Raw genomic sequence first — 27337 nt, 5'->3', positions numbered from 1 at the left:
GAACTCGTAATGTAATTCCAGACAGACTCAATTCTGAGATCAGGGCTCTGTGTGGACCAAACCATCACTTCCAGGACTCCTTGTTCTTCTTTATGCTGAAGATAGTTCTTAATGACATTGGTTGCATGTTTGGGGTCATTATCCTGCTGCAAAATAAACTTGGGGTCAATCACACACCTCCGTGGTGGTATGGTATGGCATGATGGATACGTATCTGCCTGTATTTCTCAGCATTGAGGATACCATTGTTGCTGACCAAATCTCCAACTTCATTTGCAGGAATGCAGCCCAAAACTTGTAAGGAACCTCTGGCATGCTTCACTGTTGCCTGCAGACACTCATTGTACCACTCTCCAGCCCTTCAAACAAACTACCTCCTACTGAAGCCAAATATCACATTTTGACTCATCAGTCCAGAGCTGCATAGTTGAGGCACTTAACCTTGTTTCTGCATTGGAGTTATGGCATGTACCTGCGTCCCACTTATTTCTGCCAGTTCTGTGCTGATGGCACTGCAGACATCTTTTAATGTCAAAGGGAAGTAACCCCGACATGTCTTCAGTCTTGCCATGGTGACAAGAAGCTTCTTCCACAGCCTCACCTTCGTAGCAGAGTTTGGCTGTTCCTCACCCAGTTTTAACCCTCCTAAACAGCTGTTTAATGACAGTTTTAACCTATATATGAAATTGATGATCATTTGCATCTGCTTGGTATAACTGGTTAATCGTACACCTGACTCTAATCCTACAAAATCCCTGACAGTGTGCACGTGTAAGAATTCATGTTGGCTTGAGGCCAAAGGCTAGACACACCAAATAATGATCCATTTTAGATTTTTTTTTTGTCTTCCATTTGCTAATTTTTCAAATTGATAAAACAAATTAAAATATATTTTTGAAAGCATTCTTATTTTACAGCATTTCTTCATATTCGCCTAAATTTTTTGCACAATACTGTATGTAGCGCTTCTGTGACGCAGAATTGTTCGGCTGTCTGTAGTGCCATAGTTTGTAGGCATCCCTCAAACACAGATGGTACTCGTTCTGAGAAAGGCTGGTATAAAAAGGACTGGCTTTCATTGCATCATATTCTTATTGAGTGGCCAGAATACAGTCTGGGCCTAGGCCTCATTAATAAAATCTTTGTGCAAAACTAAAGTGTGGTGTTGGAAGAAAGACCAAGAAACAAATAGGAACTCAGAATCTATAATTGTATATAATCTATAATATATAGACGTGATGGCATCATACTATTACACCAGAAGAATTAGAAAAATGTAGTGCATGTTACCAGAAAGGTGCAAAGCTTTTATTGCTTCTAAAGATTATCCAAGATATACGTTTTTGTACAAAAAAGCATGTACCAGTCCTGTTTAAATAAATATTAATATATTTAATATATTAGTAATATTAATATAAACAGTATTCAGCATTACATTTGGAATAAAATACGTTTCAGAACTTTGTAGAATAAAATAGGTGTCCACAAATTTGGCCGCTAGTGTAGAATAAAGTAGTGCAAATCTTAACTGCCATTACCCCCACAGGCCTTACAAACAGCTAAATAAGATTGCCTTACAAGAAGAATGTAGCACTGCAGTGCATGTATTGTACGTTAATACAACTGGAGAGTGTAAACTTGGCCTCATATAGCAATAGAAATCACATAGTTTTTCAATGTGGCCGTTCACATCAATGCGACTCAATATGAAGAGATTTTGAAAAAGGTTACTACTTTAATGGAAAAGGGAAAAGTCCTGGAAGTTGCACACTCTGCCCGGGCTGAGGCCGTCATTACACCTTATGGGGTTTTGCAGAGATGTGCGACTTCAAGGACTTTTAATCTTTTTCATTAGATGTCTTGAGCTGGGACGAGCTCTGTCCTTTTATGCACTCCAAGCTGCTGCTTAATAAGAGGACCTGGTGGAGCCTTAAGCGGCACCTGTAAATTTAGTCCTGCACTACTTTTGCACAATTCAAGGGTGATTTTGACCCTATAGATCGCACTAGAAATCAGACATGTGATTTTGGAAGAGATTTCCTTATTTAACCCTCAGCTCACTTCCCAAGCAAATACCAGATTCCCACAAAAAGTAGTAGTTCTAATAGTAGTACACCCAAGCCATCAAATCGCTAAAAAAAAAAAAAAAAAAAAAAGACTCAGATTGCACTAGTGGGAACAAGCCGAAAATATCCTTTCACACAGGTGTCATCCATACAGTCACATTTATATCAGTTTTTACATGTATTCAGTTTAAATCAGCCTACATCCATTTTTTATTGTTGCAGAAACCAATCATAGGTGACAAAAGTATAAACAAATATTTCTTGCCTAAAAAAAACTGACTTTAACAGAATGGATAAAAACAGATGGCATCCTTTAACATCCATTCAGATCTGTCTAAAAAGGGCGCAGCTTTGTTCCATAAAAAAAAAAAAAAAACACAGACGTGAATAGACATGGATGTAAACGGATGACCAGCCATTTACATCCGCCCACCCATAGACATAATTGTGGTCCAGTCTGGATCTGTCTGAAAAACTGACAGACGGATCCAGCATGAATGCCTGTGTGAAAGGGCCAAAAGGTACAGTTTGGTTTAACATGTAGACCATATGAATAGAAGCAATTATTTAGAAACTGTCAAGAGATACTCAGAGATACTCTGAGTGGGATTATGCACCAAGAACTCTTCATTGTCCAAACTAATTAACGGAGGTTTGTGTGGATCAAATTTATTTGTCAGCTACTCATCTATGAATAATATTTATAATGTTAATAGTATAAGATGGGAACATTTTACAGGTTATGGAGGTTGGCTTTTGGACAACAGACATTTAATTTCTTGGATGTGTAGGATATTTACATTAAAACAAGTTTAAGCTATACCATCCAGAAATTTCAGAATTAAGCCGTGAACTTTGGATTTCAACAGATTTACAGCCTCAAGGTTCATTCTACTGTTTCTTAAATGGAAATGAAATGTACCATACATTTTAAAGTGTTCTGGCAAAAATAGAAGTTCCAGCGTAATAAACTGACCAGATGTGAGGGCCAGTCTGGGGAAAGTGTTTTTCTCCTTTCTTTAAGTTCTTAATCTGCCCATAGATGCAGACTGAGTTTACACAGATCTGCTTTATTTGCAATTTAATATGCTATATTGTTCTATAGAAGTACCCTGCTACCTTTAGAATATATAAAAAAAATATCTAAATAAATAAAAAAAATTGTTGCTGCAATTACTTTACCTTAGAGAATTGCACAGATCGTGAAATGTGTCTGAACCCAAAAACAAACAAATCATACTTCTATATTTCCAATACTTCAATGTAGCGTCTAATAGGTTTTCCATTTAAATTTTCACTTGGCAATACTGGCAGTAACACACTTTTTATGCTAGGGTGACAAAGTTAATTCACTTTACTGGATGAGCAGCATTGTCACCCTGGGACAAACATTGTGTTTGGACTACAAAACACCTTTCCCCTTTCATCATCTCCAAAATATGAGGGAAAGGTTTTCAGAAGTTTACAGAGCAGGGCTGATCACTTTCCTTGATATAACACTGCAGTGTGCACAGGACCTTACTGGATTTCAGTCAGAATCAATGGGTATTTCGTTGCATCGAACAGACAAGACAAAAAGCTTTCAATAGTAAATTTAACAGACCAAAACTGAGAAACTAAAAGGTTAATCGTTAGGATATACATACACTTTAATGTCTTATGGCAAAATATGGAATTTTTTAGGCCACCCCTGCTCATAGTGTAAAGTCAATACAGGGCCGATGTGCAAAAGTCAAAGTGCATATTTCAGTTACATACAGACACAGCTGTATGAAGTTACGGTTAAGAAGGAATGCTTAGGCATTACCACATCCTACAACATATTCATAAATATCTGATCATTTTTTTCCAAATTAACCATTTCAGTGTATTTCAGGATTACCCAAAACAATTAAGATCAATAGGTAAATTTGAAGATTAAACTCCTTTTATAATGAAAGTGGCTGTTCAGTAATTAAGGTGGAAGATGATAGTAGATATCAGTGACTTTCGGTTTACCCATTTCCTCATGCAGAACAAAACATTGATTCAATGGATGGATGTTTATTCCTGAAATATGTAAACATTTATATATGTACATACAATTATTACTTTGTATCATTTACAAGATAAGCTCTGAACCAAGCACCGCCAACAAGTAATCCATAACCCACCCCACTGCCAGGCTTCCCACACGCACCCACACATACCCACGTCTGCACACCACAGATGCTTTGACACCAAAATAAATCTCAGCCTTTAGACGGGCTGGGAAAGCACTAATGCTTGATAAATGATTTATTTCTGTAAATTTAATTAGATTTTTCTATAGAAAAGAACCATTTTCTTTAATCTGTGTGTTATCCACTCTTCTGAGAAGTATCTTCCCGACACTTGGAGAAGTGTATAGTATTTGTAGTTCCATGCAGCAGCAAAATTTCACAAACAAGGCCTGCCACAGATCGATCTTTATCTAGACGGTCCAAAGTGTTTAAAAAAAATACAAACAAAAATAACAAGAACTAAAAATAATTGGATCAATCTGTGTCATTAAGATATTACTACAGGTGAACAGTCTTCGGTTTTTCTCCTGTGTTATGGTCAGTCAGTAAGGACCCGGGGTTATTAAATAAAGTACAGTCGTGCCCATTTATATGATGCCCAAAGGGTCAGCCTGCAGTGTGGGTTGTAGTAGCTGAGGCTGAAGTGGAGGAGGTAACTGCAGAGGGACTAAAGGTGTTGCTAGTTGTCCTGGACTGCCATGCTGTGCTGACGGAGAACTGGTAACGCTTGGAGAATCAACCACATCGCCATCATAAAAGAAAAACTGGCACTGCTGAATAAATGCTTCTATGACAGATTGGTGGTTCTTCGTGGTTGAGAAGAACTCTTTGTTTTCAAAATCTGGACGCATAAGGGTAGGCCAGAAGCAGATGGAAAGGTTGTCGGCGGTCATAAGGTTGGTTTTATTGTGTTTACTGACCCTGTAGAAAACAAAGAAACTGCAATGATCAACATGATTCATTAAATAGAATAGATAAATGCAGTAAAGTCACAAAAGCTTTCTGAAAAGTAAAATTACATGTCCTGCAAGTTTCACAACAGTGTTGCAACATTTTAGTGTTCATTTCTAATAAATTTATCCTACTCCAAAACGCAAGCCGATGTCTTCAAGTTAGACTACATTCACATCTCTAGGTTTCTGTATGTGTGCTAAAAAGATTCTGCTTCCTGCATTTTTTGTATAGTTTACAGCAAAGATAACCTTCCACAGGGACGAATGGTGAAGCACATAAAAGCTTCTGGTGAGCGTCATATGAAAAACTGCAAAAAGTTGTGTATGTTGGCCTTAAAGGGGTTGTAAAGGTAAAAAAAAAAAAAAAAAAATCCCTATATGGCTTCCTTTACCTTAGTGCAGTCCTCCTTCACTTACCTCATCCTTAGATTTTGCTTTTAAAATGTCCTCATTTCTTCTTCTGAGAAATCCTCACTTCCTGCTCTTCTGTCTTAAACTCCACACAGTAATGCAAGGCTTTCTCCCTGGTGTGGAGAAAGCCTCTTAAGGGGGCAAGTCAGGACACACTCTACTTTGCAGATAGAGAAAGGAGCTGTGTGTTAGTGGGCGTCCTGACACTCCTGCTCGCCCCCTCAAGAGACTTTCTCCACACCAGGGAGAAAGCCTTGCATTACTGTGTGAAGTTACAGACAGAAGAACAAGAAGTGAGGATTTCTCAGAAGAAATAAGGACATTTAAAAGCAAAATCGAAGGATGAGGTAAGTGAAGGACTGCACTAAGGTAAAGGAAGCTATTTAGGGAAAAAGAAAATGTTCCTTTACAACCCCTTTAAATGCATTTATAATTATACTTAGTTCCACCAACCCTGTTTCAAACCATACTTACATCCAAATCATTTGCCTGAAAGTGGATCAGATTTGTCTGAGATTTGTCTGAGTTAGGAGTATCTACAACGGGGAAAATTATTTGATCCCCTGCAGATTTCGTAAGTTTGCACACATACAAAGAAATTAAGGATCTAAAATTTTTATCATAGGTGTAGAGTTGTGGACTGGATTGCATCTGTCCGTTGAAGCAGAGCCACTTTTACACTGCAAAGGCACATACTAACCTATTTTAGGTAGTGGGGTCCACCCAAGAAGGTGAGAAGGCACACTTAGGTGGGGTGAAGGGCACCAAGGGGAACAAAAGTTGTTACACATAGGATTTTTTTTGGTGTATGGGATTACACGAGTCACAGATTTCATACATGTATATCTTTATGGACTGGCACTAAAAGATGGACTCACTTTGATATATGTATACATACACAGCGTCTTGCAAAGTGAGGAAGTACACTCCCGCAATTTTTGAAAATATTTTATTATATCTTTTCATGTGACAACACTTAATAAATTACACTTTGCTTCAATGTAAAATAGTGAGTGTACAGCTTGTATAACAGTGAAAAATGCTGTTCTCTCAAAATATCTCGCATGGCTATTAATGTCTAAACTGCTAGCAACAAAAGTGAGTACACCACTAAGTCAAAATGTCCAAATTAGGCCCAAAGTGTCAATGTTTTGTGTAGCCACCATTTTCTTCCCTAGCAATGTCTTAACCCTCTTGGGCATAAAGTTCACCAGAGCATCACAGGTTGTCACCGGCATTGGTGGATGTTAGAGACCTTGCACTCTCCACCTTCCGTTTGAGGATGCCCCACAGATACTCAATAGGGTTTAGGTCTGGAGAAATGCTTTGCCAGTCCATCACCTTTACCCTCAGCTTCTCTAGCAAGGCAGTGGTCGTCATATTGGAATACTGCCCTTCTGCCCAGTCGTCGAAGGGAGGGGATCATGCTCTGCTTCAGTATGTTACAGTACATGTTGGCATTCCTGGATCCCTCAATGAACTGTAGTTTCCCAGTGCCAGCAGCACTCATGCAGCCCCAGATTATGACACTCCCCCCACCATGCTTGACTGTAGACAAGACACACTTGTCTTTGTAGTCCTCACATGGTTGCCGCTGACACACGCGTGACACCATCTGAACCAAATTAGTTTCTCTTGGTCGATTCAGACCACAGAACGTGTTGTTCCAGTAATCCATGTCCTTAGTCTGCTTGTCTTCAGAAAACTGTTTGCAGGCTTTCTTGTGCATCATCTTTAGAAGAGGCTTCCTTCTGGGATGACAGCCATGCAGACCAATTTGATGCAGTGTGCGGCGTATGGTCTGAGCACCGACAGGCGTCAATGACCCCCCCCCACCCCTTCAACCTCTGCAGCAATGCTGGCAGCTCTCAAATGTCCATTTTCCAAAGACAACCTCTGGCTATGACGCTGAACATGTGCACTCAACTTCTTCGGTCGACCATGGCGAGGCCTGTTCTGAGTGGAACCTCATAGTTCTTTGCCATGAGGTACCATGTTGAACTTCTATTGACGAGAGAGAGAGAGACCAAATTTAACACACCTTCTCCCCCATTCACACCCAAGACTTTGTAACAATGAGTCAAGAGACACCGGGGAAGGAAAATGGCTAATTGGGCCCAATTTGGACATTTTTACTTAAGGGTGTACTCACTTTTGTTGCTAGAAGTTTAGACATCAATGGCTGCGTGTCGAGTTATTTTGATGGGACAGCAAATTTACACTGTTATACAAGATGTACACTCACTATTTTACATTGTAGCAAAGTGTAATTTATTCAGTGTTGTCACATTAAAAGATATAATAAAATATTTACAAAAATAAACCACTTGGTAACGGTTGAACTTTTTGAGCACAGATTGAGGACAACTTTCCCAAGTTTCCCCTGATGGGTAACCACTGGAAAGTTGGTAATTCACTGCTGGAAATGTTGGCATGTACACTAAATGCTGCTTCCTAGCTGTGGTAATGCATACAGACTGCCAAGCATATCACCTTACATTTTAGATAATGGGAAGTCTAAAACATTTTCAAAATAGGAAAGGTTGGGGTGCATTTTTCCTCATTTTCAGTCCAGATGATCGGATTACAGAGAAAATCTTCCCCAAAACAGGATATCTTATGTTTGATTACTGTCAATGGGAGAATTTGCCTTGCCTCCCTTTCCATTGACAACTACCAGTGAGGCAAAAATTGATTGTGAATCTCTTCCAACATAGACACCGCAATAAGGCCAATTTCACACACAGTGGATCACTTTTTACAGAGCAGTTAAACAGCCACTATCAGGAGTTTAGAAGGCGACCCTGTCACCTCCTGAATACCTGATTATTTTTTTGCTGAAAGACCATTTTCGTTTGGACCAATGTGCCACAACTGCGAGTCAAGCGTTTGGCTCCCGAATTTGGTGTGACCCCCACTGACCTGAATGACAGCCAGTGCAACCTGTCAACTAAACATGCCTTTGTAAATTTGCCACATCAGAGATGGAAAATATTGTGGCCTCCTCTGACTGTACTGTAGGCTTTAGCTGGGCAGGAGGTAAAATTGCGAAGCCAAGGTTCACCTGGAATGTAAATTAAATCAATCTAAAATTGTATAAGGTCATACACTCACCTGTTTAGATGAGATATAATATATTTTAAGACCTCAAAGTTGACAGGAGGGAAAGCCCGTAAAATATCCTTCAAGGCATGAAGTCTCTCCATCTTGTCCGGGATTTCTGAAGAAACAACGTATATAAAACTATAGTAAGAAATGCAGTCTACTACTGAAAAAAATAAACACTTTCTCTTTGAACAAGAAATATTACTTTTGAGATAAAAAAAACTCTATAAAAAGCAACATCAGAACAGGCTAGGTATTCGTTACACATTCCAAAAGATACTCTACCATCCAACCTGCATCCTCATGATACCTAAAAGGCGGCTTTTATGTCCTACCAGAAAGCAGTCAGTGTTTTCCCAGTCTAGGTGCATACTTAAACATCAGTAGTAGTAGGTATGAGCAGTGAAACTCACTCTCCAATTAACTCCAATGCATTTTGGTGAAATGGCAATTTATTTTAATCTTTTTTAGCAAAATGTGCGGACTCCATTGAAGAGCAAATTTAAAAGAAATGTCAGCACTAATCCCTACCAAGCAATCCCAATTTCCCTGTTGCTCTGCAACATATGGCATGTGATATAAACCTTGGAAGTCCTCACTCTGCTGTGGGTCTTGTGATGAAGCAAAAGACACAAGTAACAAAGAATTGGTCCCTCTGAAAGAAGCAGTGCTGAGAGATTTTCACAGCTCAAACATCCACACAATGAAGGGAAATTTCCTTGCATAAACTGGAACAGGCAGAATGATGGAAAGATGTCTTTTGACGATGTAAAAAGGTAGAAACTAACTTAGGAAAAAAAGTCCTGGACCTCAACACCACCTTGTCCCCTTGCAGGATAAAGCCACTAGTTTAGACATTTAGATAGAGTTTATGGCTGTAAAGAATACAACAATAAAAGGTCGGATTAAAAAGGAACATCTCTAAATGGTTTCTAAAGTGTAGCAAAAACCCAAAATGCATCTCATGAAGTCATCAGGGCACAAACTAGGGCGCCACATGAGACTCCCCTGTACAAAGGTCTTAAATCAAAGAGAAATGGATTTTGTACAAAATCCATTTCTCCGAGTTTGACAGACACATCGCCTCCTAAATCGTGACAATTGGGTTATATTCCCTCAGCAGGAGTAGAAATAGACAGAACATAAAGCTTGGCTATGTCCCATGGGCTGTCCTTAGTCAGTATATAACCCCGTCCCAGCTCTAGGTAATCAGTTTAGTAGTAAGCAGTAATAAAAGTATCCAAAACTCCATAGAGGGGTGGATGCTGTGTCCATTGAACACAGAGAAATGAATTTTTACGGCGAGTACAAAATTCCCATTTTCTTAGTTCATCGGCGGACATAGCGCCTCCTTAATCTTGACCACTGGGGTGTCTAAAAGCAGTGCCAAAGAAAAATGTGGTGTGGGGACAATAATACAAAACTAAACACAAGAGCACTAACTAGGACAGTCGCCTTAACCGGGTCACAGACGCTCCATCTGAAATAAAAATTAAGAAAAAAAAAAAAAAAACACCCCTCAAGAGGGAACCCCTCTTTAAACAGTAGCCTGCAAAACTTTGTTGCTGAAGATGCCAAAAGATTCATTTTATAGAATCTAGTGAAGGTATGCACCGACGACCAAGTGGCCACATTGCAAACCTGTGATATTGACGCAAGGCCCAAGAAGTACTAAGCGCCCGAGTAGAATGCGCGGTGACAGGCAAAGGCGGAACCCGACCTTTAATAGAATAGGCCTAAGTCACCGTCTGTCTGATACCTCTGGAGATGGTAGCCAAAGAAGCGGCCAGCCGCTTTTTGTGCTTACACAAAGACCAAGGAGTCTGTGGCTGCCAGAAACACCCAAATCTCACAAACCACAGTCAAGATATGCAAAGCAAATTCCTAGGGATGAGTCCGCTTGGGACGCAAGGAAGGAAACACAATGCCCTCATTTAAATGGAAGTCTGAGACCACTTGAGGTAGGAACGATGGACAGGGACTAAGAACCACCTTATCTCTGTGGACCACCAAAGCACAACAGGATAATGCCAATTCGACACCCTATGGGCAGATGTAATAGCCACCAAGAATGCCACCTTCTGGGACAATGTAGGTATAGGAATCTCCCAAATATTGTCATAATGGAGGTTTCTGGAGAGCCGAGAGTACCAAGTTTAAATCAAATGGCGGCAAGAGAGACCGTACAGGCGGAGCCAAATGCCAGACTCTTTGAATAAAGGTATGAACTAAAGAGTGCGTGGCTAGGGGTCGCTGAAATTAGATTGCTAAGGCAAACACCTGACCCTTGATGGTACTCAAGGCCAACCTGTGCCCAACGCCCCGTTGAAGGAAGGACAAGATCAGAGCTATAGAAAAGGAGCGAGGATGAGCGTCCATCAACTTGCACCAAGAAATGTATGCTTTCCACATCCAACAGTATATCTTGCTAGAAGTCGACTTCCTCGCCTTCAACATAAGAGGGATCACTGATCCAGACAGACCTCTATACCTCAAAACCAGCAACTGTAAAGCAGGATGGAAGACCCACCCATGGGACAACTGGTCCTCTTCTGAGAGGTAGCTCCCAAGGGACGTTTATGGCCACCAAAATGACCCGAAGACGTTCGCCTTGGTGCTTCGCCATCAGCACGGAAGATGTTGGCCCAACAGCGGAGCTTGGACGACTGGGGAGTGAACCAGAGGAATCTGTGACATTGCCACGATTCTCGGTAACTTCCGGTCAGTATTAAATCCAGAGTCCGACTTAGGTAATTCAATTTCCTGGACAGGGACAGAGGGGACTTTGGGAAGTTCGGACGTCAGACCAACCTTTACAGGAACTAAATCCGCACAAGACTCAGGGCCCCCTGAAGTGGACAAACTCTGCCCCAATTCTTTGGTACCCCAAAAAGATCAATTTGTGGTATACCCATGACACTCACGAAGACGGCCCACAAAGCTGGAAACCAGCGAAGATGTCCCTCCCACCCCAATTATGGGTGAGGGCAGACCTTCATGCTGAAGAAGGGATCTTGTCTGCGGGACTGGAGAAGACGGCTATAGGCTTACTAGACCAAGATCGTTTGGAACCTCCATTCCGTTCCCTTCTTCTGCAGTCCCCGGGAGCCCGAAATAATTCATGGGCCGAGAGGGAAGGCTTACCTTTATGAGGCCCCCTTCCCTTTCTAAGACTGACAGGAAGGTACTCCCCCCCCCCCCTCCTCTCCGTGATACCCTTTATGAGGTCAATCAGGGTAGCCCCAGGAACAGCTCTTAAGCCAAAGCACACACCTAACTATTACAGCAGAAACAGAGTTTGAGCCGCATCCAAAGATGCATCTGATATAAACTTCAGTCGCACCTTGGACCAACTAGTCTACCAGATCAACATAAGCAGCAGGAACCTACTCATTCCCCAGACCTTGGCGCAAAAGCTTGGCCCATTCGGTTAAAGTCGGAGACACCAGGGCCGAGGCCAGGACCGGTCGCATTGCCGAACCTGCCACAGTAAAGACGTTGCACGCCACAGACTCCGCTTCCCTACCGGCCGGGTCTTTAAAGAATGGGGGAATCCTCTACTAGAATCATGGTTGCTTGATTCAATCTGAAAACCGGAGGGTCCACCACTGGTGGACTGGTCCACTTTTTAAAAAGAGATTCCTCAAAGAAGTAACATACTGAAAATTGTTTAGGGACCACACAAGGTTGCTTTGGTTGCCTCCACTCTTTATAGAGACAAACTTCTACAAGTAAAAAAGAGTTTCTGCTTTATGAAAACATCAGGCTTTTTTTTATTACACCCCCAACCTCTTCCTACAGCTAATCAAGAACATATAGTGCTCGTTTAGTTGCTAACCTGTCCACAGCAGCTGTAAAATTACAATTCTAAAACTAGAGGTGACAAAATGCTTGCTGCTTTTTGAATTCATTACTTGCAGAGGAGATCAGGGAACGAATGTTCCTCAATTTCCTTGTGCTCATAGTGTTGGGGGAAGAATTCTTTCCAATTTCTAAAGCCTAAGTCCAGTAATTTTCCTTTTTAGATGGGAAGACAGACATTTTATGTTGGGGGGAAGAAGTGGGAAAAAAAATACTAAACAAAATCAAAAGGAGATTAAATAGATGCTTAAAGAACACATCATTACAATTGTCAATGATCACCTAATGCAAACAAATGTCACCTACTTGAAGCTTCCAGAAGATCTGGGTGATGAACATATGATATTAAAGGTGCTGGCAGGTCTGCAAAGAATGCCTTTAGAGCACCAGCCACCGCATTCACATTCACCTCCATCAAAGCCAAATTCAAATTATTATCTGCAAAACAGAGATCATCTTTCATTAAACTGTGAATGAATGTCATTACAACATCATAATAACTTAATCTTCTAGTCAGAGTGCATACTACAGAAAAGCCATATTAAAATCAAATCAGTTGATGAATGAATTGTAAATTTGCAAGCAAAAGGGCAGCAGGGACGGCTAAGAATTCAAAGCAGGAGATCAAATGAAGGACATATCAATTACCTTTCACTTTTTTTTTTTTTTAGTAGACAAGGCCCTGCACTCCCTAATGAGGGTCATACGTCAGTGCCAAACTTTAATAAAAAGTCAACACTTGTATACAATAGGCATACTGCAGCAACATGTGGATGCTCAAGAACTAAATGGTGCTAACTGTTCAGTTATAAGTTCAGAATTACTTTAATTTGTATCTGAAAGAAATTAGGTCAAAATTGAGAGCTATTAGCCACCCAGCCGTCTCTCAGTATGAAGACCACTATCTCCCATTCTCCAAATTAGAGGGTTACGATTATCAATGAACAGTTTAAAGTGGTTGTAGACCTTTATATATACCCAGTGAAGTCATTACCCTTAGGAGATACACAGGGATGAAACAAATCCTTCTAATAAAAGTTGTACCTGTTCATGTGCAGCCTCTCTTTACAGCCAATTTATTCAGCAACTTTTAGCAGTAGAAAGCAGGGAGCAGGATCTGACAACACACACGTGAAATCGGATAGCTGATTTAAAAAAAGGGAGGGACACCTGTACACAGCCTCACAGAAAAAAAAAAATACAGATTTGAGTCATCTGCTATGTGTTGGGGGGGCAGCTTCTGTCTCCTAGGGGGTCGAGGCGTCGCTTAGTCTTTCCAGTGACTAATGCTGATGGCAGAGGGTTCAGAGGTCAGAGAGGAACTACACTTAGTAGTTTGGATTCAGGAAAGTACAAGCTATAGGACAGATGGTGGTTCTCAAGTCCTGTCGTCAGGACCCAATAACAGGCCAGGTTTGCAAGATGACTGAAATATCTCACAGGTGATATAATTTGCTGCTTAGTGATTGCAGTATTTTAGTCTGCACCCCCCCCCCCCCATGGCAATACTTAAAATCTGGCCTGTTAGTGGGTCCTGAGGAAATGAGTTGAGAACCACTGCTAGAGAGGGATATGCTTCCCCCCCCCCCATGTCTGAGGCTTGCAACCACTTTAAGCATATCTTGTCATGCTGTTACATATGAATTCTGTCTAAACTAAATTCTAATAAAATAAAGCTAAATTGGGAAACAGTTTTATTTATATTTTTTTACATATAATCTGGTCTCTAGCTGTTAGAGTGCCAAGAAAGCTGAAACTCATTCACCTGCTGAAATATTTACATACAAAATGTCATAGTTGCCTCAATACAAAAAACAAATAAAAAACATACAGAAAACACTACACATTCAAATTCAAAACAGTTCTCGCTAAAGTTCTAGGTCAGTTAGGGCCCTTTCACACGTAAGGACCGTATGTCCGCATTTTCATCCGTCCGTTTGCGGATGAAAACGGGACATACATGGGTCCCTATGTGATTATGGGTGTCAGCGAATGAACATCCGCTGACACCCGTAATTTGTCCGCCTCCGCAAAGATCCACATTTGCAGACGGAAGAAATCCTATTGGACATAAGAGAACCATTATTCATTTATTTTTTAAAGCAGGGTGACCCTGAGCACTTTCTCCTGCATGATAAGCAGTTACGCTGCATCACTGGTATGTATATAAAAGTTTTTAAAATGCTAGAAAGTCAATCTTAACCTGAGGGCCAAAACAACTAATCGACATGAATCGATTATAATTTATGAAAATAGCTTTCACTTATTTTCTTAATCGATTAGTTGGCCAGCCAATTAGTTGGCCTGCATACAGAATGCATTGTTTGTTTACATATCAGGAAATACAGTGCAGCAAACATACAGCTCAGTACACCGTCCATACATGTCAATACAGTGCCTTGCGAAAGTATTCGGCCCCCTTGAACTTTGCAAACTTTTGCCACATTTCAGGCTTCAAAGATCTAAAACAATTTTTTTTTTGAAGAATCAACAAGTGGGACACAATCATGAAGTGGAACGAAATTTATGGGATATTTCAAACTTTAACAAATAAAAAACTGAAAAATTGGGCGTTCAAAATTATTCAGCCCCCTTAAGTTAATACTTTGTAGCGCCACCTTTTGCTGCGATTACAGCTGTAAGTCGCTTGGGGTATGTCTCTATCAGTTTTGCACATCGAAAGACTGACATTTTTGCCCATTCCTCCTTGCAAAACAGCTCGAGCTCAGTGAGGTTGGATGGAGAGCGTTTGTGAACAGCAGTTTACAGTTCTTTCCACAGATTCTCGATTGGATTCAGGTCTGGACTTTGACTTGGCCATTCAAACACCTGGATATGTTTGTGAATCATTCCATTGTAGATTTTTGCTTTATGTTTTGGATCATGGTCTTGTTGGAAGACAAATCTCCGTCCCAGTCTCAGGTCTTTTGCAGACTCCATCAGGTTTTCTTCCAGAATGGTCCTGTATTTGGCTCCATCCATCTTCCCATCAATTTTAACCATCTTCCCTGTCCCTGCTGAAGAAAAGCAGGCCCAAACCATGATGCTGCCACCACCATGTTTGACAGGGGGGATGGTGTGTTCAGGGTGATGAGCAGTGTTGCTTTTACGCCAAACATAACGTTTTGCATTGTTGCCAAAAAGTTCGATTTTGGTTTCATCTGACCAGAGCACCTTCTTCCACATGTTTGGTGTGTCTCCCAGGTGGCTTGTGGCAAACTTTAAACGACACTTTTTATGGATATCTTTAAGAAATGGCTTTCTTCTTGCCATTCTTCCATAAAAGGCCAGATTTGTGCAGTATACGACCGATTGTTGTCCTATGGACAGAGTCTCCCACCTCAGCTGTAGATCTCTGCAGTTCATCCAGAGTGATCATGGGCCTCTTGGCTGCATCTCTGATCAGTCTTCTCCTTGTATGAGCTGAAAGTTTTTAGGGTGACGGCCAAGTCCTCGTAGATTTGCAGTGGTCTGATACTCCTTCCATTTCAATATTATCGCTTGCACAGTGCTCCTTGGGATGTTTAAAGCTTGGGAAATCTTTTTGTATCCGAAACCGGCTTTAAACTTCTCCACAACAGTATATCGGACCTGCCTGGTGTGTTCCTTGTTCTTCTTTGCGCTTTAAACGGACCTCTGAGACTATCACAGTGCAGGTGCATGTATACGGAGACTTGATTACACACAGGTGGATTCTATTTATCATCATTAGTCATTTAGGTCAACATTGGATCATTCAGAGATCCTCACTGAACTTCTGGAGAGAGAGTTTGCTGCACTGAAAGTAAAGGGGCTGAATAATTTTGCACGCCCAATTTTTCAGTTTTTTATTTGTTAAAAAAGTTTGAAATATCCAATAAATTTTGTTCCACTTCATGATTGTGTCCCACTTGCTGTTGATTCTTCAAAAAAAAATTACAGTTTTATATCTTTATGTTTGATGCCTGAAATGTGGCAAAAGGTCGCAAAGTTCAAGGGGGCCGAATACTTTCGCAAGGCACTGTAAGTGCCTGAGCACATGTGAATGTAGGAGTAGCAATGCCTCATGGGAAATGTAGTCCTGGCAGGAGAAGGAAGCAAGTGATTTTTTTTTTAACCTTGCTATAGGGGCACTCTGAGCAGGAGGCGTCGGGGGGGGGGGGTCAGAAGAGGAGAATCAGGGCTGCTCTGTGCAAAACCATTACACAGAGCAGGCAAGAATGACAGGTTTGTTGTTGGGGGGGGGGGGGGGGGGAATCCAGTTTACAATCACTTTAGGCCCTGTTACTTTCACTGTATAAATGTACCCCTTGCAGTAGTGATCATCTGCTGTTCTTGTACTATTTATAAAGAGCTAGTTTTGTTTTTTTAACTTCATCATGACCGGCGATAAGAAGAAAAGAAAAAAAAAAATCATGCTACTACCTTTAGTAGCAGCATGATTTATTTATTTAACACTCAGTGATTACAGAGCATGCCGCGTGCACCTCGCAGGGACGCACGCTCCCAGTGCATGCTCAGGACGACCCCCTATTGACGGCCTTCCGGCAAATAAGGCCTGCGCTGTAGCAGTCATTCGGCTATAGTGTGGGCAGGGGGTGGTTATGTTTTTGGAGTCATACTGGGTTCACCACCTATTAACTAACTTTAATCTATTAATCTCAATACTGTCATAATTACATACAATTCTACTTTAATTAATACATTTTTTATTGTTCCCAGATGCTATACATTCAATACTCTGCCACATGGAGATTTTCACATCAATTCTCTTTTCCACATTATCCATTGCTGCATCGTTATACATTGCCACCTCAGCTCCCATGACGAGGTTTAGGCCTTTGGCTCACCTTGTGTTGGTTAACACATATCGCTTTCACTGTCTTTGTTGGCAAGTGTGGTTGATCAACCATCTACGCTATATATAGTAATTTTTCTTGACATTTTCCCTCTTTATTTACAGTGTGGTTTATTATATGTATATATTCCATAGGAATTCCTGTCGCATCTGCTCCTGAGTGGCGTGGAACACCGATATAAGTATTAGGCATGCTGCCGCTGGCATTTAGTAGGCCATGCCACTTCATGCATTTATATACATTTTTATGTATTCTTATTATGACTGTATTGAGGTATGTATCCACTTACTGTATATGCTCATACCTTGTGCTGGCCATGCGTATATAAATTATATTCTGTACTGGACATATATCCATGTTATGAATTCAATATTTTTAAAGTTTCCTACCTCCGCATTTCAATTGCTTCATACAAAGTCCCAAAATTCCCTCTCCTTAGTTAAAGCGGTAGTTCACCCTCCTTCACCCCATTATTCCATTACTTTCGGCATCGTAGCACGAGCTACGGTATGCCGGTCTTAAATTTTTAATCCCCGTACTCACTGTGCTATTGTTGATTGAAGAATCCGACTCCCGCGGGGAATGGGCGTGCCTATGGAGAGGGAGGATGATTGACGGCCGGCTCTGGCACGTCACGCTCCCCGAAGACAGCCGGAGTAGGTCTCGGCTATTCACAGCGCCTGCGCACAGGCTATGCGCAGGCGCCGTGAATAGCCAAGCCTATTTCGGCTATTTCCGGAGAAGCGTGACGTGCCACGGCCGGCCGTCAATCACCTTCTCTCACCATAGGAACGCCCATTCCCCGGATTCTTCAATCAACGATAGCACGGTGAGTACGGGCATAAAAAATGTAAGACCGGCATACCGTAGCTCGCGCTACGATGCCGAATTTAATTGTCTGATAAAAAAAAACTTTTTTTTTTTTTTTAACAGGGCGAACCCCCGCTTTAAGTTTACATATTAACTAAACTATACACCAAACTTTTGAGGATTTTGTCCAATTAATCAAACAATAAACTCGCCCAACTAATCGATTATGAAAATAATCGTTAGTTGCAGCCCTGATATACACCTGGAATTGGCAGAAATTAATGGATTATAGGCTCAAACAGAGAAGTTAAGAGTGAAGCAAAAAAACAAAAAACAAACAGTGTTGTAACTTTGACAAAGCAGTGCAGATCAGCTGGGCAGAAGTTTTAGAAATGAATAGATAGCTGTATTCAGTCCATGATAAATGATGCCAGCAGCGTTTTTTATTTATAGAGTATCAAACAAAAGCCTTGCTTAGGATCCAGGTTTATTAGAGCCAATACAAATTTACAAGTCTGGCACCAATTATTATCGTTGTTTGCCAGATGCCTGATTTTGGCTTCCATGTGAACGGAATATACAGCTTGTCCATAAATGAATGGTGTTTTTCATCTTTATAAACAATCTATTATACACATTAAAAATAAATAAAAAAAAGTGACTGATCTTGAATGAGATGTCTGCAGAAGTGGACAGCCCCTTTAATATAGTACATTTATCTAAAGCACACAAAGAAAAACAAGCTTGCTTTAAAATGCCAATGGCTTTCTACATGGACTGCACAGATCGCTTACCCTGATCAAATTGTTTCTGAATATTATCTTGGTCCGTCTTGTAGCCACTCACACGATACAGACCTTCTGTACCTAGTCCTGAAATCAAATGGAAGAAAGGTTACATTTCTGGCATTTCAAATAGCAAACAAACCGCAAAGCAATTCCAAGAAGAAAAACAAGGTAGCAATAATATGTGTATTTGTAAAAATTTACATCTGCATTAATACTACAAATGGAAAAAAGTAAAAATCTGTATAACTAGAAACTTGGATCAAACTAACTGATACAGTTGTATGTTAGCAGGATGCACATGACATTGCTGGGCAGGTGGAGCAGTTCAATGAGCACCAAAATGTACATACAATATGTGCCCAAATTTAGAGCAAGCACAGTGTAGAGAATTATTAAGTAGAGCTCCCTGGTGCTATAGAGAAGCTACAGATGGAATAAAAAAAACACCCAATAATAGGAGCCACACCATGGATCTGTCATGACCTCTTCTTAAAGGAACACATATCTAAATATAACTCACCTTTAACACCTATACTGGGCAACCCGAGTTTTATACCAGGCATACAAAAAGGACCCTTTAAGGCATTAATTGAGAAAGGGATATATCAAATTTCACATTTCAGAAGTAGGGGCAACTGGACAACATTACAGGATTTGATGGATAAAAATGGACCCTATCAATTAGAGTTTTGGCAAGCAGCACAATTAACCCCTTTTTTCAAAAACCATAATGATACCTAATTACTTGGAACGCAAATTAATAGTATTTGAGGAACAGTGCATGAGAAAAGATCCAAGTACGCATACAATATGTAAAATGTATATGATATTGAGCAATCCACCTGGAAATTCTCAGTTGCCCTATATTCAGAAATGGGAAATAGATTTGGGAAGGACCTTTGCAGAAACTCAAAAAAATCAAAATGATATAAGCTACATTTACGACAGCAACATGTACTAAAATGCAGGAAAAGAACTATAAAATAATTTTACACTGGTATAGAACCCCAGATAAGCTGCATAGGTACTTCCCAAATATAAAGAGTGAGTGTTGGAGATGCCAGGTGGAACAAGGTACGATGGTGCATATTTTAACCTGTTCAAGAATCAAGGGGTATTGGGGTGGAATTCGGAAGATTGTTCAAAAATTTAGTGAGACGGTTATACCGGACGATCCAGCTTTCTTCCTCCTGCAATTGACAGATATCCCGGGGGGAATAAATGGGAATCCATTAATACATCATTTGTTAAATGCTGCCAAAGCATGTATACCGCTTAAGTGGAAACAGGTACAACCCCCCACTTTGAATATGTGGGTTAGGAAGGTGGAGGTAGTGAACAGAATGGACGATCTGATATGGACAAGTAGTAAAAAAAAAAAAAAAGAAGAGGAAAATATTTTAAAATCTGGTCACCGTGGAATGACCCAATTCAGTCCGAGGAGGGTGTGGGACTAACAGAAGGGGACTAGGGGGAGGAGACACCCCTTTCTTTTTGTTGTTGTTTGTTTTGATAGGGGGAGGGGGGGTGAATAGTGGAATGAAGAGAGGTGAGAGGGAATTAGAGGTATAGAGGGCAGAGAGGGAGTGGAGAGGACCAATGATAAAGGATCGGGCCGTGGGAAGCGTCGCCCCACGGCAGGACACTGGGAAGGGCACGTGGTTCTATAGAGGACCTTTCCATTTGCCCTCTCCTTCCTATCTTTTTTTTTTTTCTTCTTCTTTATTTATGAAATGTTAGGATCCAGGTCCCCAGTACCAGAATCTCTGATTTGAAGGGAGGGAGGGGAAGATGGGAGGTACTGGATCTCAGTAGTTGGAATTTTTACTTTTGTAGTCTTGTTTCCTCTCTTCTTGTGTTGAGAGGTATGGAAAAGAAGATAGGTTTAATTATTTGACTATATACTGATCTAATGTGTTAAATTAATGTCATTCCATATGCTCTGTATAAATGAAGGAAAAAAGTGGAAAAATAAAGAAATTGAAAAAAAAAAACACAATATGTGCCTTTTTCAAAGCAGCTAGCAGGATGAAAACATTTACCAAGGCTGCTGGTAGCCTTTTTGTGAAAATTAAATATACAAAATGAGGTGTTGGCCTCATTCTGCTGCCTAAAAAAACTTGCAATCAGGTGTTTCTGCAACAGACAGACAGACACTAGGACAATTCTGGGCAAAATCCAAAGATTTAATACAAGTTAGCTGTAGAGTTGCTGCACCCCGACCATGCATCTTTAAATAGACTTTCATTCCAAGTTATTGCATAAAGATGCCACAGTCATGGAGGTCCTGAAACACAGGTTGTCTGCACAGGCATGGAGGAAACTCAGCATGTGCAAGGAAGGGGTGCAGGCCTTTGCCAGGACCCGAGGGCTGGCACATCTGCACACACACAACATGGAATCCGGTGGCACACACACATGTTTTGAGGCGCAAGGAGTTTAAAGTCACTCTTGTCTAAGCGAGAAAGCAGTTTGTGCAAAAAGTCAAAACACCTAAGAAAAAAAAAAAAAAAGTATCCAATTGTGGGAGGGGGGTTAGAGCTATGTGCAAGTAATTTGATTTTGGGTTGAAGGTCAGCTTTAAAGACATGTTGAGAGGGAGAGTGGCGAGCAATTTAGGGGCTGAAATTCCCAATTAAGGCGGCGATGCCAACTTGTAAACTCTTCCCTGAAACCACTTACTTAAGATGCCACCTTGGCTCGAACATCATCAGAAACTAACTTGAAAACTAGCGAAGTAAAAAAACATGTCTCATGCTGGTTGCTCTAAATTTGCATAGTAACCATGGGCAATATATTCTAGAGCCCACTTACACTTTTCCAATGCAATAACACATGCATTAGCACAAAGCACATTACAGATGCCAACATGTTGTGGGTTCAACATTTGAAGCAGCAGTTTCATAGCACAGTAACTTACTACCTTGTGTTGTGGTTCTCTCAATCCAAATAAATACAACATGAATTACTGTCTGTTCTCTTGCATTGGCAGCCTACTGATTTGAATGGGCTGCCTTAAAAAGAGTTCCACCCGTTTTTGTGTTCATTAAAAGTCAGCTGCTGCAAAAAGTGGAGCTGCTGACTTTTAACAAACAACCAGTCATCTGTCCCACAATCCGGCGGTGCACTCACCACAGCCGTCTTCACCCCATGTCCTTCAACAGCACCTTCTCTATGGGCAGCCCTCTGACAGGTTGCTAGCAGCTCCGCGCTCTGTGACTGAAGTGTTCTGGGACCTGTCATGTGTCCCAGAAACTTAAAGCGGGGTTCCAACCACAATTAGCATTTTTTAAATGTATGTCCTTTCATTAGCCGTTTTTATAATATAAATGCGGTCACTTAGTATTTTACAATCCGCCGCCGCTCCACATAGTTATTCAAAAAAGATTGTTTACAAAACTATGTCCACACCGTTGTAATTTTGCTTGTGGGCATTGTGAAGCCCACAAGCACTTACTTCCTGGAAGTCTTCGATGGGGAGTGATAATTGGGTAGCGCACTGCATCCTGGGAAAAGATGACACACATTTCCCAAGAGCATTAGAGGGAGATGTCAGAATCCTAGGCGATTTCCAAAGGCAGATTTTGTGGGACCGCATAGCAACAGGCATTTCCAGATGAGTAAAACAAATGTATTTTATTTTTTAGGTCTAATGAGCACAATAATGAAAAACAAAATTTGGGATGGAAACTCCACTTTAAGAAAGGAGAACTTCTGATTGCCTAAGGTGACTGGATCGAAGTGGGAGCAGAGTGGGTATTTGTCAAAAATCGGGTACCCACTCCCCCCTCCCCAAAAGCTCAGTTTCACAACTGATGCGGAATAACACATGAGCCCTTAAAATGTCTAAGTACTTATCAATGCTTTCTAATCCCATACTTATCAATGCTACATTTGTATTAACTATTCAATTACAAAACTACAAGTACCTGTATCTGTATATTACAACATACACTCCCAACAATCTGAAACTCTGCACAGTTCACTGAGAATTTTCACATGTACTATAATAATTTCTAAAATGTGACAGGCAGTTATATTTTGAAAATGTCTTCATTACTGGGACTCACAAAAAAATAAAAAATTATTTTGAAAATTGAGTGTTCAAACAAAGCAAACAAAATAGGTCAGAACTGGATGCAAATGCAATCTGAAAAAGCCATCATGATGATTACCATCACACTAAATGCAATACTGTTTTGATGTGAGAAGTGTTCCTGTTTTTGTCATTGGCATCTCAGCAATCAGGGAAGATTTTCTAATTTTGTTTGCTCACACTACCTATTGGGTTGTTCAATGACAACTGGCATATCTGGGCACCTTAAAAAACAAAAACAAAAAAAAACCTCAATAGTTCATGTACTTCTTTGAGCGTAGGGCATTGAGGACAATGGGGTCCAAATACATAATCAATTCATGGGCATGGAACATAGGCATGAAGCACAATAAAGCTTATTGAGGTATTGAATCTTAATCACTGAGTGCAGCAGTCATGATTTCCTTTACCGGCGTTTTGACAATTTTATAATTGTTGATCTTTTATATACCGTACCTTTGTTCATTACAGGCATGAGGGAGTGTATTTGTTTTCACAAAATTCACACAGCGTTCATCTAGGGTTCACACATTCTTAAAATGGAATCCATTTGGGAAAGTTGTGTGAAAACATTTATAAAAAAGATCCCAAGGTTTTCATTTTAAAAACATTTAATATGCAGCGATTTCATCATGCTGCATTTACAGTGCATACTTTTTGCACTGCTAATGCAGAAAAAACAAACCAAAAGAAGAAAAAAAAAAAACAGCACTAGCTGCTCCCATCTGGACTGCCTCTATATAGACGGAAAATACATCTCCATTCTCGACTCGCTCAACTGTGTGGTAAACAGGCCAGAATAGAAGGAGATCAAAGTAGTATACTAGCGTGTATATACAACCTGGATTTTTATATTTGACAGTTCATATTTACCTTACTGAACAAAAACCTGATTTTTGTAAATACCATAAATTTCATGGACTATATTTAACAAATTCAAATTCAGAGATTGTATTTTATACTGCCGAAATATTTCAGGCCAACCCAAAGTAACCCCTCCTACTCCTAGAATGGTTCAGTTTTGTGGAAAACCAGCACCAAGAGCAGGATCACAGAGGGGTGGGACCTGTGTCCAACCAAATCCAAGAAATTCAAAATCCCATTAACTCTCATTCATTGAATGACACAAAATTCAGACGGTCTGTCGGAATATTCAAAAGCAGTCCAACTGAGGAAGTGGACAATGGCAATAAAAAAACTAATTACCCACAAAAACAAAGCTGGGGATCATCTATACCTCAAAGAACTGAAGGTCAGAAGATGCTATTAGAGAAGGCCTGAATATACACCGGGTAAAAGTCAGAGAACATGTGACCAGAAGACCAGATGACAGCCTTGTAAAATTGGGAAACTGCAATGTAAAGCCAAAAAGCCCAGGGAGCACTCGCAGATCTAGTAAAAGTCTTGATAGGAAGGGGTTGAACCGGAACCAGTGTAAGTTCACAGAAAATCTGTAAGGTGAACTTACAATGGACCCCCTTCCCATTGCACCCAGTCCCGCTAACCTGATGCCTGACAGATCAAATCGCCGCTGTACCGGCCTGGGGATTTAAAATCTCTGCGGCTTTCTCTCCTCCTCACCTGCGGTGACAGGACAGGCTACGTGTGTTTTAACTCGTCTGCGCTGCCCATGTGATGGGGTCGATCAATTAGAGATGTACGTTTTGGAGATCAAGCTGCAGGGGGGGGGGGATTTCTATGCCACAGACCGGTGAGGTGGCGTTCCAAATCAGCAGGACTGGGGGAGGGGGGGTCCTGTGTAAGTTCACCTTACAGATTTTTCCCTTGAAAGTAGTGGCTGCAAGGTAGACACATACACCACAAACATCTAGAAAATGGAGGGATATCCCCATCTGATGAACCAAAGTCGGACAGCGGGATGGAAGAATAATGTTGTGGTTTAGCTGAAAGGCCAAAACTACCTTAGAAAGGAAGAGAGCTCTAAGACTCAACACCGCATTGTCGCTGTGTACTGTAAGACCAGAAAGGGTTATTTACAGGATAACTCAGACACTCGCCTCGTAGAGGAGATGGCAACAATAAACACAGCATTATGAATAAAAGTGGCAAACTGGTAACAAGGCTGCTAGTCCTTTGGCGAGCATTAACATTTTGTTAGGGTTCTGTCAGTCTCCATAAAAGGATGGCTGCCAGCATACTAGAAAAGTCTTCGTGGTCTTAGCGATTCTAAAGGAAGCCAGACTGGTAGGGGTGCAACGGATCAAAAAACTCACGGATCGGATCGATCCTCGGATCAGGAGTCACGGATCGGATCATTTTCGGATCAGCAAAAAAAAAAAAAGGGTCCGTTTTTTCATTGGTCCAAAAAAAAAAAATGTATATATATATATATATATATATATATATATATAATAAAATATATATATTTTTTTGGACCAATTAAAAAAAAGGAACTTTTTTTTTTTTTTTTTTTGCTGATCCGAAAAAATAGCACAATAGCAATTCACAGGGGGGTGGATTAAAGAGGAAGCAGGTGAGGCTGTTTGGGACTTAAAGTACAATCTTGATGTTTTTACAGATTATATATTATATATATATAATATATATATATATATATATATATATATATATATATATATATATATATATATATATATATATATATATATAATTTTTTTTTTTTTGCTGTAAAAACATCAAGATTGTACTTTAAGTCCCAAACAGCCTCACCTGCTTCCTCTTTAATCCACCCCTGTGAATTGTTATTGTGCTATTTTTTCCCCCTTTCCCCCCCCCCTCCTCTCACACCAGTGCTTTACTGTTAACATTCCCATTCAGCTTGCTAGAGCCCAGTGCACAGCGTGACACGCCTCCCCGGGGAGGCGGGTCACGCTGGGCTCTGGCAAGCAGACTGGCCGCCGCTCCGGAGCTAGGCCGAAGCCGGGGACTTTCCTAGGCCTAGGCTCCGGAGCGCTCCGCGGATCGCGGGGTGGCCCGTTCGGATCACGGATCGGTGACGATCCGTTACACCCCTACAGACTGGGGAGAGCACTGGTGGAAGGTACAGGCTAATCCTCAAGTTTTAAGGTGTGCCTCAAAGACTGAGAATGTCTCCAAGTTTGGGATTTCTGGCATTGTCTCTATACAGGTAGCCAAGGCTCTATTCAAACCTAGGCGATTTGATTTGTGGGTGGAATTGCTGCGATTTCAATTTGCGGCAAAATGCAGGACGGGTTTGTGATGCCATTACATGTTTAAATCGCACCAAATTTGCATTGTGAATTTGCCGCAATTGGAGGAGTGCCATTAAAAAGTAATGGCATCGCAAAAGTGTCACGCGATTTCATATTATGGGCAGAATCGTAGCGATTCCACTCGCAATTCAAATCTCCTAGGTGTGAATGGAGCCCAATACCTTGGGTAGATCCGTGTGCAATGTCCACTCCATTGGGGTACAGGTAGGGCCTTGAAAACCAACGCTGAAGAAGTGCCAATCCAGGCTGTACATGCCAATATGAAATCTTCTTACAATCATTAAACATATTTTGCTTTTTTCTACTTTCCGGATGCGTAAAGCACTGGAAATGTAGCTGGGGCCTCACAGAAGCATCTTGGGAAGGCTATAATCGCCAGTGGCTTCACCCTTAAATGTTGTGCATGTTCAAGAGGCAAACCAAAAATGAATCGGAGATGGGCCCCTTTTGAAAATGGCCACAGTGACAAAAAATGGAATTGGGGGTTGGGGGCGTTGGGATGTGCATGTATGCAAATAGGAAAATGTCTACAATTATCTATAAGCATCAGCCTATGGATTGTCATTATTTGCCAAATGTTTAAAGGAGTCTTTAGGAACTTGTTCACACCATCCTGAACGCCAAAACACTGTTTTAGTGTGAGCTGGTTACAGTCAGTACCTTGCATTTTTACAAGCAATGGATGTTTAACCCCCCCCCCCTTTTTTTTCCCCATTTATGGAATTGGCAGAAAGTACCATTTCCAATCATTTCTAGGAACCACAGTGAAGCTGGAGTGCAGAGATGGACAGACTTGGGGTGAGCTCCAATGTAGAGCAACAAAAATGCATACTGCATTTTGTGTGTACTTCTCCATTCCAATCTGGTGTGAACAGGGTAGAAAGAAAACAATTGTTTTCTATGTGACCTTGCGGAGGCCTCTTCTGGTGGAGAAAAACACAGGTCTTTATTCAGGACAAAACCAAGCCCTGATGGTGCACATCTTAAATCCTCAACGAATGAACAAACTAAACTGTAAGCAGAAATAAAATAATTTGATAAGGAAACATGTAGCCATTCTAATTCAACATTGTTCTGCAATTGCTCTTGGTTGATCTAAATCATCATATAGTTATTTCCTGTCTCAGAACAGATGTCACAGGGAGAATTTTA

The 27337-nt window shown here is 40.8% G+C and overlaps 1 protein-coding gene across 1 annotated transcript in view; it reads right to left on the bottom strand.

Annotated features, from left to right (window-relative positions):
• Positions 1–2719: 2719 nt before the first annotated feature.
• The window catches only part of ARHGAP5 (Rho GTPase activating protein 5), a 99660-nt gene continuing 75042 nt past the window's right edge, over positions 2720–27337 (bottom strand). The window contains 4 exon segments of the mRNA XM_040333730.1: positions 2720–5029; positions 8587–8692; positions 12745–12876; positions 18881–18958. Coding sequence (XP_040189664.1) covers positions 4696–5029; positions 8587–8692; positions 12745–12876; positions 18881–18958 — 650 coding nt within the window. The 3' untranslated portion in view covers positions 2720–4695.

This window comes from Rana temporaria, chromosome 13, assembly GCF_905171775.1.
Source record: "Rana temporaria chromosome 13, aRanTem1.1, whole genome shotgun sequence".
NCBI classification, from domain to species: Eukaryota; Metazoa; Chordata; class Amphibia; order Anura; family Ranidae; genus Rana; species Rana temporaria.
Note: the sequence above shows the minus strand (reverse complement) of the source record. Positions and strands in the feature narration are given on the sequence as shown.